The sequence below is a fragment of the Lethenteron reissneri genome, chromosome 26 (assembly GCF_015708825.2).
Source record: "Lethenteron reissneri isolate LAM-NWPU_2019-01 chromosome 26, ASM1570882v1, whole genome shotgun sequence".
NCBI classification, from domain to species: Eukaryota; Metazoa; Chordata; class Hyperoartia; order Petromyzontiformes; family Petromyzontidae; genus Lethenteron; species Lethenteron reissneri.
In genome coordinates this window covers 16,333,390-16,344,977 of record NC_083804.1, presented here as the reverse complement: position 1 = coordinate 16,344,977, position 11,588 = coordinate 16,333,390, and the positions used below count along the sequence as shown (strand labels likewise).

General features: G+C 47.4%; 2 protein-coding genes across 3 annotated transcripts; one reads left to right on the top strand and one right to left on the bottom strand.

Moving 5' to 3' along the window:
- Positions 1 to 344: 344 nt before the first annotated feature.
- On the top strand, positions 345 to 3,420 carry LOC133348077 (proteasome assembly chaperone 3-like). 2 transcript variants are annotated; one of them, XM_061560924.1, is made up of 3 exons: positions 345 to 479; positions 1,471 to 1,738; positions 1,870 to 3,419. In XM_061560924.1, the coding sequence occupies exons 2-3, from the start codon at positions 1,487 to 1,489 to the stop codon at positions 2,023 to 2,025; spliced, it is 408 nt and encodes a 135-aa protein (XP_061416908.1). In that variant the 5' UTR covers positions 345 to 479; positions 1,471 to 1,486; the 3' UTR covers positions 2,026 to 3,419. The 2 variants fall into 2 exon arrangements, with proteins under 2 accessions (XP_061416908.1, XP_061416909.1); XM_061560925.1 differs by lacking the exon at positions 345 to 479 and adding an exon at positions 487 to 582 and having other exon boundaries at positions 1,870 to 3,420.
- Positions 3,421 to 4,290: 870 nt separating this feature from the next.
- On the bottom strand, positions 4,291 to 8,621 carry LOC133348029 (steroid receptor RNA activator 1-like). Its single transcript, XM_061560842.1, has 5 exons — positions 8,498 to 8,621; positions 7,520 to 7,633; positions 6,364 to 6,611; positions 5,721 to 5,829; positions 4,291 to 5,203 (listed from the first exon to the last, which is right to left on the bottom strand). The coding sequence occupies exons 1-5, from the start codon at positions 8,583 to 8,585 to the stop codon at positions 4,638 to 4,640; spliced, it is 1,125 nt and encodes a 374-aa protein (XP_061416826.1). The 5' UTR covers positions 8,586 to 8,621; the 3' UTR covers positions 4,291 to 4,637.
- Between the last annotated feature and the right edge of the window lie 2,967 nt (positions 8,622 to 11,588).

Below are 11,588 nucleotides of genomic sequence, written 5' to 3'. Positions count from 1 at the left end.
CCTATGGGTAGCATCACCATGACGACGGAGCTCGAGCTCGCGACGTGGCTACGTCATCACGCAGAGAACGCGCGCGACCCTATGGGTAGCATCACCATGACGACGGAGCTCGAGCTCACGACGTGGCTACGTCATCACGCAGAGAGCGCGCACGACTCTATGGATTGCGTCACCATGACGACGGAGCCCGAGCTCGCGACGTGGTTACGTCATCACGCCAACGGCACGCGACCTCTGGATAGCGTCACCAGGGCAAAGGAGCTCGGGCTCGCAACCGATCGACGTGACTTTACCGAAAGACCCAAGTGTATGTGGTGATGTCATCACGTCGACGTGGTTACGTCATCACGCAGAGAATGCACGCGAACCTCTGGGGGCAGCGTCACCACGGCGACGGAGCTCGTGCTCGCGACCCGGTGACGTCATCACGCCGGCTGCGCGTGACGTCACTTCCTGACGGCCGCCGCTCCACCCGCGTGGTAATTTGACTGCTACCGTGTGATGCGCTCTGTCGTCCTTTTTGTCAGCCGTGGTCGATCCGCTGCTGTGATAATCCACCTCCGGCAACCTGCACCTGAACAGGTTTTATCGCTCCCCTCTCCCCGGTTTACATCGCACTCTGGGGACTCGTTCCTTTCCATGGTTGCCGCGCCGTTATTGTTCTTGTACAGTAATGACTACATTGGTCATTCTATCGTGCGGGTGGCCCCGCCACGGTAATTTGGAATGTCCACCCTGGCGCGTGTTTCTTAATGGAGGTGAGTTAGGCTTGCGAGGGCCGCTCACGCTCCGTGTTTTAAAGATCTCTCGGCCTTTCCAAACCAAATGTCACCCAGCAGCATCAGCTGATGTAAGCCAGCAGCGTCTGTTCTGTTTTAATTTCAAGTGTATTTGTTTTAACCAGCTGAGAACTCTTAACAGAGACCAGGATAGCCCGTCTCATTTGCAAGAGTGACCCGGGTCACTTGAATATTTGCTGTACGGATGTTGAACTTCTTTCGCACCGTACGTCGCCAATCGAGCCAATGGGGTGCGAGATAACAAACGAAAAACAAAAGTAAGTTCATATTCTTTGGGTCTTTAGGTAAAGTCAACGTAGAACAAAAAATTTGACAAACTACTTTTGATCGCAACACAAGCAATCCCTCCTGATGACGATTGCTTGTGTTGCGATCGAAACGTAGATTTATAAAAAATAAATTGTTCGACGTGACTTTGCCGAAAGACCCAAAGAATATGAATTCCTGCAGTCACGAAAGCTTTAAGTCAAGACAAAAGGAAGTTTATGAAAAAATTCGTTTTAAACCTAGATTTAAAAGTGCATATAGCACCAGTGGCTTCCAAACATCGCAAGAACGTTCCAGACGGCCGCAGAAGCGCATCTTGAAAGCGCGCGACGCGGTGACCGCCTTCTTTGTTATTTTATGCCATGTGGAGTCGAGTCTTTGTCGCGTGTTTTTCTCCCTGCAGTTCTCCGGTCCACTCCATGGCCTCCGAGGCCGCTGTCCGCTCCCGCAAGGCGAGCGCCGTGGTGGGCGGCGTGCACACGGACGCGCTCTGCTGCGCATTCGCGGACCGCGTCCTCGTCCTGGTGACGCAGCGGCCGCGTCTGGGCCTCGTCGTGAGCCTCACGGCAATGGACGGGCCTCCGGGATCATCGGAGTCGCCGGCACCGCAGGGGACACAAGGGATACCACCCCCGAGCTGTGACTCGCGTGTACTGCTCGGCAAAGACGAGGTGAGCAAACCACGCACCGCGGTCGGTGCCGTTCTCAAGGGCGGCGGCGGCGGCGCCTCCACTCTCCAGCCCGTGCCGCTCACCGTTCCATCTCTGGGCGCCGTGTTCCTCCACCCCACTCCCCCCCGCAGCCTATGAGCCACGTGTGCGCGCGGAACGTGGCGGGGCACGTGAGCCGCGAGGCCGGGGGGCGGCCCGTGCTGCTGGCGCTCTCCCTGAGCGGCGACGTCACCCCTGAGTTGGTGCGCTCTCTCCGCGCCATGGTGGACACGTGCCGGGTGTGGTGACGACGACGACGACTTCCATCGGCGAGGGTTGAACTGGAGAATGGGCATAGCGAGGGTAACTCGGGGAAACACGGATTCACGCGAGGTTGAATTTCGTCCCAGATCTGTTGGATCCTACCGTAACTGCAAGTCCCGTGCTGTGGAGTCAGACACGCGGTTGTGACTCAAGACGCTGTCACGCGGGGGCTAAGTGAGCATCATGTTGGGTGTGTGTGGGAGGGTGCGGCGTTGTAATTGGTGAATATTGCACGGGGGATTGAGTCTTTCTGGCCTTGTGTCACAGGCTGACTTACTACAATTACTCGGGGTTGACGTTCACCATCTCTCACCGTCCAGCCAGTCCATGCGTAACGTTCTTGCGACAACGTTCACCGATGCGAATTAAGATTTCAAGAGGCAAAATGCACGACTCGATGTAATAGAGCAGCAATGCTGAGTAAAGTCGCGTCCACATCCACGCGATCAGTTATGCAACCAAATCGCTGTCAACATCATGCAACGTATTCGCCTGAAACTGCCTTGTCCACATCTGACCGAGTAGTCAGTCATGCAACAAGGAAATTAAACCGCGTTTTCAAGATTGCAATTAACCCTAGTTCGCAAGTGTGCACGTGATGAAATACGTCGCTACAAATTTCTCAGCAGATCAATGCTTGAAAATGGAGTGTCTCTAGGGCAAGCAACCAGTTGCGTAACCAATTTCTCAGGTTCATGGCTGGCTTAAAGATTATTGATGACACTGGGAGCAGTGCAAGGAATCGCATATCAACCTCTTCTCCACGTAGCCCGTGCTGTAGCTGCCCACTCGCAACTCGACACCTGCGTCATGTCACCTTGTCTCACACGTGCAATTACAAAGTCCTGAACTTTGTTTTCACACCAAATTGACAAAAGGTTAATGATATCAGGCATTTCGACTGTTTGTTTACTTGTAATGCTTTGTGGGCCAGGTTACACTTTGTAAGTGACTTTTGGTCTCGGTGAGCCCTCGGTTTAAATAAAGAATGTTTGTATTAAAAATGTATAAGACAAATATGTTACGTGTGGTAGATGGAAACGTTCACAAATCATGCCTCGGTGAGCTTCTGGCAGATGGCGTAGTCCCAGAGCTCGCTGCAGAATGCACCCCGCTCGCCTTACAGCAGCGACTCGCCTACACTCCCATACCACGGGTGCAGCGAATATACTCTAAAATCTTGACTTAAAGCTTTCGTGACTGCAGAAATTAATATTCTTTGGGTCTTTCGGTAAAGTCACGTAGATAGGTTCAAACTATATATATCTTAACTTTGGAGCTTTCGTGACTTCAGGAATTATTCTTTGGTTCTTTCTTTGAAATTTTCACACTTAAATTCTATTTCGATTTAAAGCTTTCGTGACTGCAGGGATTCATCTTCTTGGTTCTTTCGGTAAAGTCACGTAGAAGGGAAGTAATAAAATAATAAAAATAAAACATATTATTATGTTTTATTATGTTTTATTTTTATTATTTTATTACTTCCCTTCTACGTGACTTTACCGAAAGAACCATGTAAATAAAATAATAAAAATAAAACATATTATTATGTTTTATTATGTTTTATTTTTATTATTTTATTACTTCCCTTCTACGTGACTTTACCGAAAGAACCAAGAAGACTTAAATTCTAACTTAGCAATCTTTGAAATACGTAATCGACCAGGCTATGCGTTGTGTGTTGACCGACTCTCTGTGTCGTTTTACATAACATTTCGATACTTTGCTAGGTTATTTAATTTTAGTGTCTCTTTCTCCCCCTAAGCCTGCTCACTCCTTTTTGTTGTACTCATTGACATGTAAATTTTGTCTCTAACCCCTCCCTCTCGCTGCCTCCGCCCCCCTCTGTCTATTTAAGGCCACCCCACAGAGACGATCACCCCTCTCTGTACCTGTGTTGCCCGCTGTGTGTATCTTGGTGATATCTGTCTGCTTATGTCTGTCTATAATTTTTTCTGGTTATATTTTATGTCGCTATTTCATTATACCTGATGATTGCTTGTGTTGCAATCGAAACGTCGTATGTTATTATTTAATTCATTATTTTTTCTTTATACGTGACTTTACCGAAAGAACCAAAGAATATATATATACTTTAAAATTGTTAAACTTGTATTCGTAAAATTTCATTGTTTAAAATAATTAACGTGTACTAAGATCATAGGTTTCTCTGCTGCAAATAAGGATTCCAATGAGCCCCCTTAGGTTAAATAAAATGACAGATAATTAAATCCATGACAAAGCATATGCAAAGCACTTCATCAGAGTGGTTAATATTTTATTTATAACTTCAAGCGTTAGATTAAATGCACTTTGTGGGATTAAAAATGCAAAGTAAAGCAGTTGTTAATTTTAACAATGGAAGTGACGGTTTTCGTAAGTGCAAGTGCACGGCACAGTGTGGCATGCATCAGTTCCTTCCAGAGGTTCTGGTTCTGTGCCTTCCAAGCGGATTTACACAGCCATAGTCACAACTATGGTTCTAGATCTAGTCTCAGTTCCAGATGCTCTCCCATGTGCTGATCCTGTTTCACATTCAGTTCCAAATCCAAATTAAGTCCTCATGTTTTTTGTTCCAGCCGAATTGTTGTTCCAATTATTCCTTTATATCCGGAAGTGGTTCCAGTTTTGGCTTCTCTTCCAGCTCAACTTCCATTTCTGGCTCCAGCAGAGGTTCTGAATCGCAACGAGCTTCCGGTTGTGGATGTTGTTCCAGTTGTGGTTGTTCAGGACATGCTTGTTCCAGTTGTTGTTCCAAAGGCAACTGATCTAATTGCACCCGTTCTAGCTGTTGTTCGACTGGTTCTGGTTGTGAGTGGGTTTGTTCCTGCAGTGGTTCTAATTCAGATTGTGGCTGCTCCAGGTGTTGTTCGGAAGGCAGATCTGGTTTTGGATCTGGGTCTACGGGTTCCTGTTCTGATTGTGGTAGTGGTAGTGACTGCTCTGTTTGCTGCAGTGCTTGCAGTGGTTGTTGTGCTTCTTGTTGACATGATTCCATTGGTGGTTCTTGTAGCTGCTGCTGCTTCTGTTGGAGCGATAGCGAGCGAGCTTCGGACAGGAGCCTCCTGACGGCCGCCATGAAGGGCCCCACCTCACTTGTGTGGTCGACCGTGAGCGACACGACACGGCGCTCACTCTCAGTCCATGCGCTCGCTCGCAAATCTGGCACGAACACAGAGACGAGTGGAGACAAACGTAAAGGAGCGGGAAAATATGACTAACTGTAACTTTGTATTTAACAAGGTAATGCCCGCTGAGCTATATAGTTATTTTTCATAAGCCACCTGGCCACAAATGATAGTTCAACTAAGTGGCGTATCATGTGGAAATTTATAGCAGCCAAATACTCTAAAGACATGTTATTAAATGTGGAGGGAAAAACCAGAGGACCTGGAGAAAAATCCACACCACCACGGGAAGAGACACACAAACTTGAAATATAGAGGCGTCAGGGTTGGGATCGAACCCAGGACCTATATACCAGGCGAGGCAGTTAACATCTCGCCAATGCGGTGCCCCAATGGGAATAGGCAGAGGCACACAAATTACTCATGGGAACAAGTAAGAACACACAAAAACACGGCGACCTAGAAAAGCATATCATAGACATGATCACAACCATGAAGGTTATGGATGGTCATTTTGAGGTTAATGGCGATAGCTATGGTGTTGGCATTACCGTTTGCTAGCATTCCAAGCCGTCTCTTGACCAAGTCACTCAGTTTCCCAGAATTCCAGGCCTCTCGCAGCAATTCCAGCTTGCGACCGATGTCATCGCATATGCGGCCCTGCAAGCATAACACACCAACATGTATAGGCAGACCTATAGCAATGCGTTGTTGGTAAACGCAGCACGATACGAAACAGCGCTATTGGAGGCAGCGCAATAAGAGGTTGAGGTTTGCCTGTATATGACATTTATGAGAATACTATTGAGAAAAGTGCTACTTATGAGCTTATTCTAAAAAGACGGGCATAATACACTGGTAGCACCAATGCACAAGCATCAAATAGCTGACTAACAACACGTAGCTCTGTTAAGGTTAGTCTTGTTGCCCTCTTCGAAGATGCCTGGCCAGTGTCAAAGGATAGGCCAAAATACCCTCGGGAGGAGGTTTCTAGAGCTCCCGCTAGTGGAGGCTCTTCTGCCTGCAGTCGTATATATTAGTAATTGCAGGGCTGCACCTTTTTTATGAGCATCCTGCAAGTTTAGCGAGGCACATGGGGGAGGTTGGTTGGTGGTGGGTGCAAGCACCATGTACACCTTTATTACAAACCCGGTACTATCGGCTGCATATCCGGTACGCCGAGAGGTGGCTCACCTGAACGTGGCCACGGCACCCTATCAGTAGGGAGGTGAGCGTCTCCAGCACCACCTCCACACTGGGCTCCTCCTGGGTCACGGACGCAGAGGTCTCAGGGGTGGGTGGTGCAAGAGGTGGGGTCACGCTGGGGGGTGGGGCCACGCTGGGGGGTGGGGCCACGCTGGGGGGTGGGGCCACGCTGGAGGGCGGGGCGCTTGCTGGGGTCAGAGACACCTGGGGTGATGTAATGGTGGAGGTGGTTCCCCCTGAAAGGAAAAGCACTCGTTAACTCTCGATTCTCCCTTTTACTTCGCTCCTCGTTTCACTCTCCCACCCACTTATACCACACGCGCCGTTCACATATCCGACACGTCCTCACTCTTCATCAATCTGCTCACTATGACCCCCGATATATATCTTCTCTCTTCCATTTCTGACCTGTTTAAATCTTTAACATCCTCCTGCTGCCCTTTCTCCCCATCGGTCTCTTTTCCTTTATGAAGTCCTTGGCATTTCTAACTTCTCTTTGTCCTCCACCCTTCTCTATTACCCTAACCCCGTCTTGTCAACGTCTTCATAAATTTTTTTGCACAAACCATTTGTTGTATGTAGGCATTTCTATGGATATCTATTGTCTGCTTATCTATTGTGTTACTTACCGTATGCTCTCCACAACGCTAATTATGATTTCGTCTCAACTTTTATTTACATTGTGCCCATAATATAACATGTCGCAGACTAAAGATTTTTAGCCTTGTAAACACATTAAAGGTATCAATCTCGATTTACTAAATCGAATTTCTGCGTTAAAGAAATTTCATACCACACGGCACGCGCAATGAGTTATTCCAACATGCAGATCTTTTGGTGCGTTTTCTGAAAAAGTTGAATTTTGTTTGAAATTAATAAATATTCAATAGTTTTATATTTGTTCCTAATTATATTTGTATTGTGAAAACTGTAATAGGTGTATGTCGTTTAGGTTAGGGATAGAGTTGGAATGACTGTCCGAAACACATCCCTTATGTTCTGTATTCAATTAATAGGAAAAAAAGCTATTCCCATTTACGAAATTTCGTTTTACGCCTGCTTTTTTGGAGAACGCATCGCTTTTCGTGAATCGAGCGATATCTGTACCGTTGTGTGTAGGTTATCGATGTTGTGAGATGAGCACCTGTGAGTTGAGGGGGAGGAACGCGCTTGGTGAGGGGGGTTCCCCCTCGCCGCGTCGCATTCTGGGTGCAGAATGAGAATACTGGGGGGTCGTTCCAGCCGCGATCCAGGTTCCCTGTATTGGGGACACACATGGGCAGGGGGGAGGAACGCAGTGTGTCATGTGAGGGTGGTTTGGGGGTTACATGGAAGGGTGAGGAACACGGGTACAAAAATACAAAGATCCCCCATATTGCCTTAGGCTGTTGAGGCAAGTGCTGTTAGCGAGCACCTATGATGACCGGCACGGCACACCCACACGGGGGTGGGTGGCAAGTACCAAGCCCTAATACCCTTGCTTCCCCAGTGCTGATGTGTTTACACACAACACCAGGTACTTATTTGAGGTCAAAGTCGACCTCGGGGGTGCCCGGGTTCGGTTCAGATAATCGACACTGGCGTTAGCCGTGAGCGGGATTCAAACTCGGGTCGCCGGGTTCGTAGCGCAGCGGGATCAACCGTGACACTACCACTCCTGCACACGGGTACACGGAGACATAGACACGAACAGTCGCGGAAACACGTACATTAAGACAGCAAGCACATTCATACGTGCACATAACACAACATCGGTGTATCATCGGCTATGTAGCATGTCAGCAAGCGCAAAGCGGGGCCGGTACTACTCGACTCAAACGAGTCCCCCTCGTGTTTATGGAGGCGTCGTTAACACACGGAACTCCGTGTCACTGAACTTCCCACGCAGCTCTGCGGAGTATGCCCTCTGTTAGTGAACACATCGGCCACATCACCGCGTCCGGTACTGCGGGTTCCGGCCGCGGCGCCGACGCCCTGCCCGGCAGGGGCATCAGGCCAAACGGTAGGCTTCGACATCAAGCTAGGCCCGAAAAGCCGGCTTTTCTCGGCACCGCGCCCGACTGCCGCACCGGTGAACTTCGCGCTGCTCAAGAAACCAACCCGCCCTGCGAAGTTCCCTCACCCGGCTTCACGAAATGCTCCGACATCGTCTCGCTGCCTCCCGCGGCCGCCTCGACTGTTTGCGCCGGTTCCAAAGTTGACGCCGACATCGCCGACGTCGCCTCGCGGTACGTGGCCGGAGTGACGTCACGCGTCACGTGCACCCTCCCCCCCCCGACTCCGACGTTATCGTATTATACGATATCGTGACGATATTGATATCGTACGATATTATAGTGACGATATTTTACGATATCGTGACGATATTGATTCGTACGATATCGTTAGACGTGTTATATTATCGTAAGCTCCACGATAATCGTATCGCACTTTGATCATAGCACCCTACTGCCCTATCGTGAATATCGTTCATAATGCCAATAATGACAATTGTGTATGTTTTATACACGGTGGCCCAAATGTCAGAACACACGGGGTTAGAAGTATTTATTTTAACAAATTACATCGGGTTATTTTATTTATTTTAACAAATGTTGAAGCTGACTTCCATTAACATCAATGCATTCATACATTTTCTTTTTTTAATTAATTCAGGACGGGTTTCTTTTTTAACAGGTGTAATCTTTGAACATGTATCAATTGTTTCGTCCCAACTCAATAAATGTTCTATCCATTTTTATGTCATCTGAAAATGAAGAAAAATATCCATGAATAATGCAAAGAGACAAATATTAACCTTAAGAATAAACTATCAAAATGTTTTAATGCCAGTGTTAAACTAGATATAATACCGAACCCCTATGTGTACTAGTAGGCCACCCTATTTAGTGCCCTCTACACCGAGGCGTATCTTTACGCCGTGGCGGCGAGATGTTAACTCCCTCGCCTGGTATACAAAAAAAATCGCCGGTTCGAATCCCACCCTAACGCCTGTCTATTTAGAGTCTGCGTGTCCCTCTCTCTTTCTCTCTCCCCATGGTCGCGTGGATTTTTCTCCAGGTCTTCCAGTTTTTCCATACACGTTTAGAATCAATGTGCGTTCACAGTATTTGGCTGCTGTACATTTCCACATTATAAGCCACTTCGTTGAGCTGTCATTTGTGGCCAGGTCGCTTCTGAAAAAAGAGATATTTCTCAGTGGGCCTTACCTGGTAAAATAAAATAAATTGTTGACAGTTTCGCTTTTACATGACATTTTCGAACGTTTGAAAGGGCGCCCCCTAGTGGCACCTGTGGGCGCAAGGTGGCTCAGCACGGGGCCTGCAATCGTGCATTAGCGTGCCAGTAGGGGGGCCATGATTGCTGTCCCAATTGTGTAATTTGCGGTGTAATTTTCGAATTTGGCTTATTTGGACCCTGACGCCGGCACACAATGGCCTACTTTTGGGAATGACGCAACAACCGGTTACGGTGATAGGCAACTTTACACCGATATCATCCTCAGCAATAAGAATAGCTCAATGGGCTTTATCTGGAAAGATACAAATATATATATTTTACAATATTTGTATATTGTTTTAAGTTTTTTTTACCTTGCCTATACTTTGCACTGCTGGCGTGTTTTTGTATTGTTTGTTGTCGTAACGTTCTGATCTGCCCTTACTGGACATATGTAAAAAAATGCTTTACAGCTCATCGGATTTCTCCAGTATAAATATTCTGATTCTGATCAGAACACATGAGCACAGTCGTCAACCAATGCTCACTGCTTGATGGAGACTTGACAAGAGGACCACGATGCACTTCTTGAGGAAGTGCAGATGATGGGGTTTTTCACATAATGCACCAAGGTTCTGCTTTTTAAACATTTGTGTGCGTTGTTTGAAACTTAAGGCTGATTGTTGAGCGAACAGCAGTCGTGGCTTGTTTCAGTCATGGTGGCGAGATGTTCACTTCCTCACCTGATATTCAGTGTTGTGGGGGCCGACGTCCACCTCCCCGCTCACGGAGGACCGTCTCGTGTCCACATGCATTGCGGCGCTTTATATTTCATTTTTTACGAATTCGAAAAAAATGGCTCGTGTTGTTTTGGTTGCTTATTCCTGGACCAGGATTTAATTTCAGCTGTATATGTCAGAGACTGAGCTCCAACTTCCAGACAATGTATCCCTGCCCCCCTCCCCCGTTGTGGTGGATGGAGGCGGGGGTGGTGGTGAGGGGGGCCCATTAAACAACTCCCCACCCACCCTCCCCAAGACAAAGTGAGACAACATTGTTGTCTCTACGTTCGCCAGAGCACGCGACCGCTGTCCTTTGGTCAGTCCATCTGGGTGTGATTATGGTGGTGGTGGGGGGGTGAATAAGACGACAGACCCATAGGCACCATGCGTCGTCGTAGACAGGTCCCTCGCGGTTCGAGGATGACGTCCATCAGATTTGGTGATGGCTCTTGAAGTCTGCTGAGGAGTCCCAATTCTGGATTCGCAGAATGATGGTGGTGTCAGCTTAGCAAAACAAGGCTCAACCCACTAGGGTACGACGCCCGATGGCCGATTGTCAGATAAAAAAAAACTTTTTTAATGTTCGGATTGAATGGACAATTTCATGTTACTTCAGATCCCCGGGGCCATTCGAGCTATAGTTTGACGCGGTTTTCATGCTAACAAAGGTGACGTGACCCAATGCCCCGTTGCCACTACTTTTGGCGGAGGAAGAGGGCGGTTTACCTAATGCCCAGTTTGGATACTGGGCAGCAGACTGAGGTTTTGGTGTTGCCGCATCCACTGTAATGTTTGATATTATTTAGCTGCTATAAGTTTGAACGTGGTGAGCCACTTTGTTGAGCTATCATATGTGGCCGGATCGCTTCTGAAAAATAAGCTAATAGCTCAGTGGGCTTTATTTACCTGATAAGAAAAAATGGTTACTCTTTGGTTCTTTCGGTAAAGTCACGTAGTTAGAAATAAAATCAAACAAATCACGACTTTTTGAAGCGACCGCTTGTGTTGCGATCGAAAAGTCGTGATTTGTTTTATTTTACCTCTAACTCCGTGACTTTACCGAAAGTACCAAAGAGTATGGATTCCTGCAGTCACGAAAGCTTAAAAAAATGCTTGTTTTATTTGCATATTTATTGAAAGTGATTGCTTTACCTTTCTTATACTTTGCACTCCTATCGTGTTTTTGCATTTTGTTGTTTCAACGTTGAGACC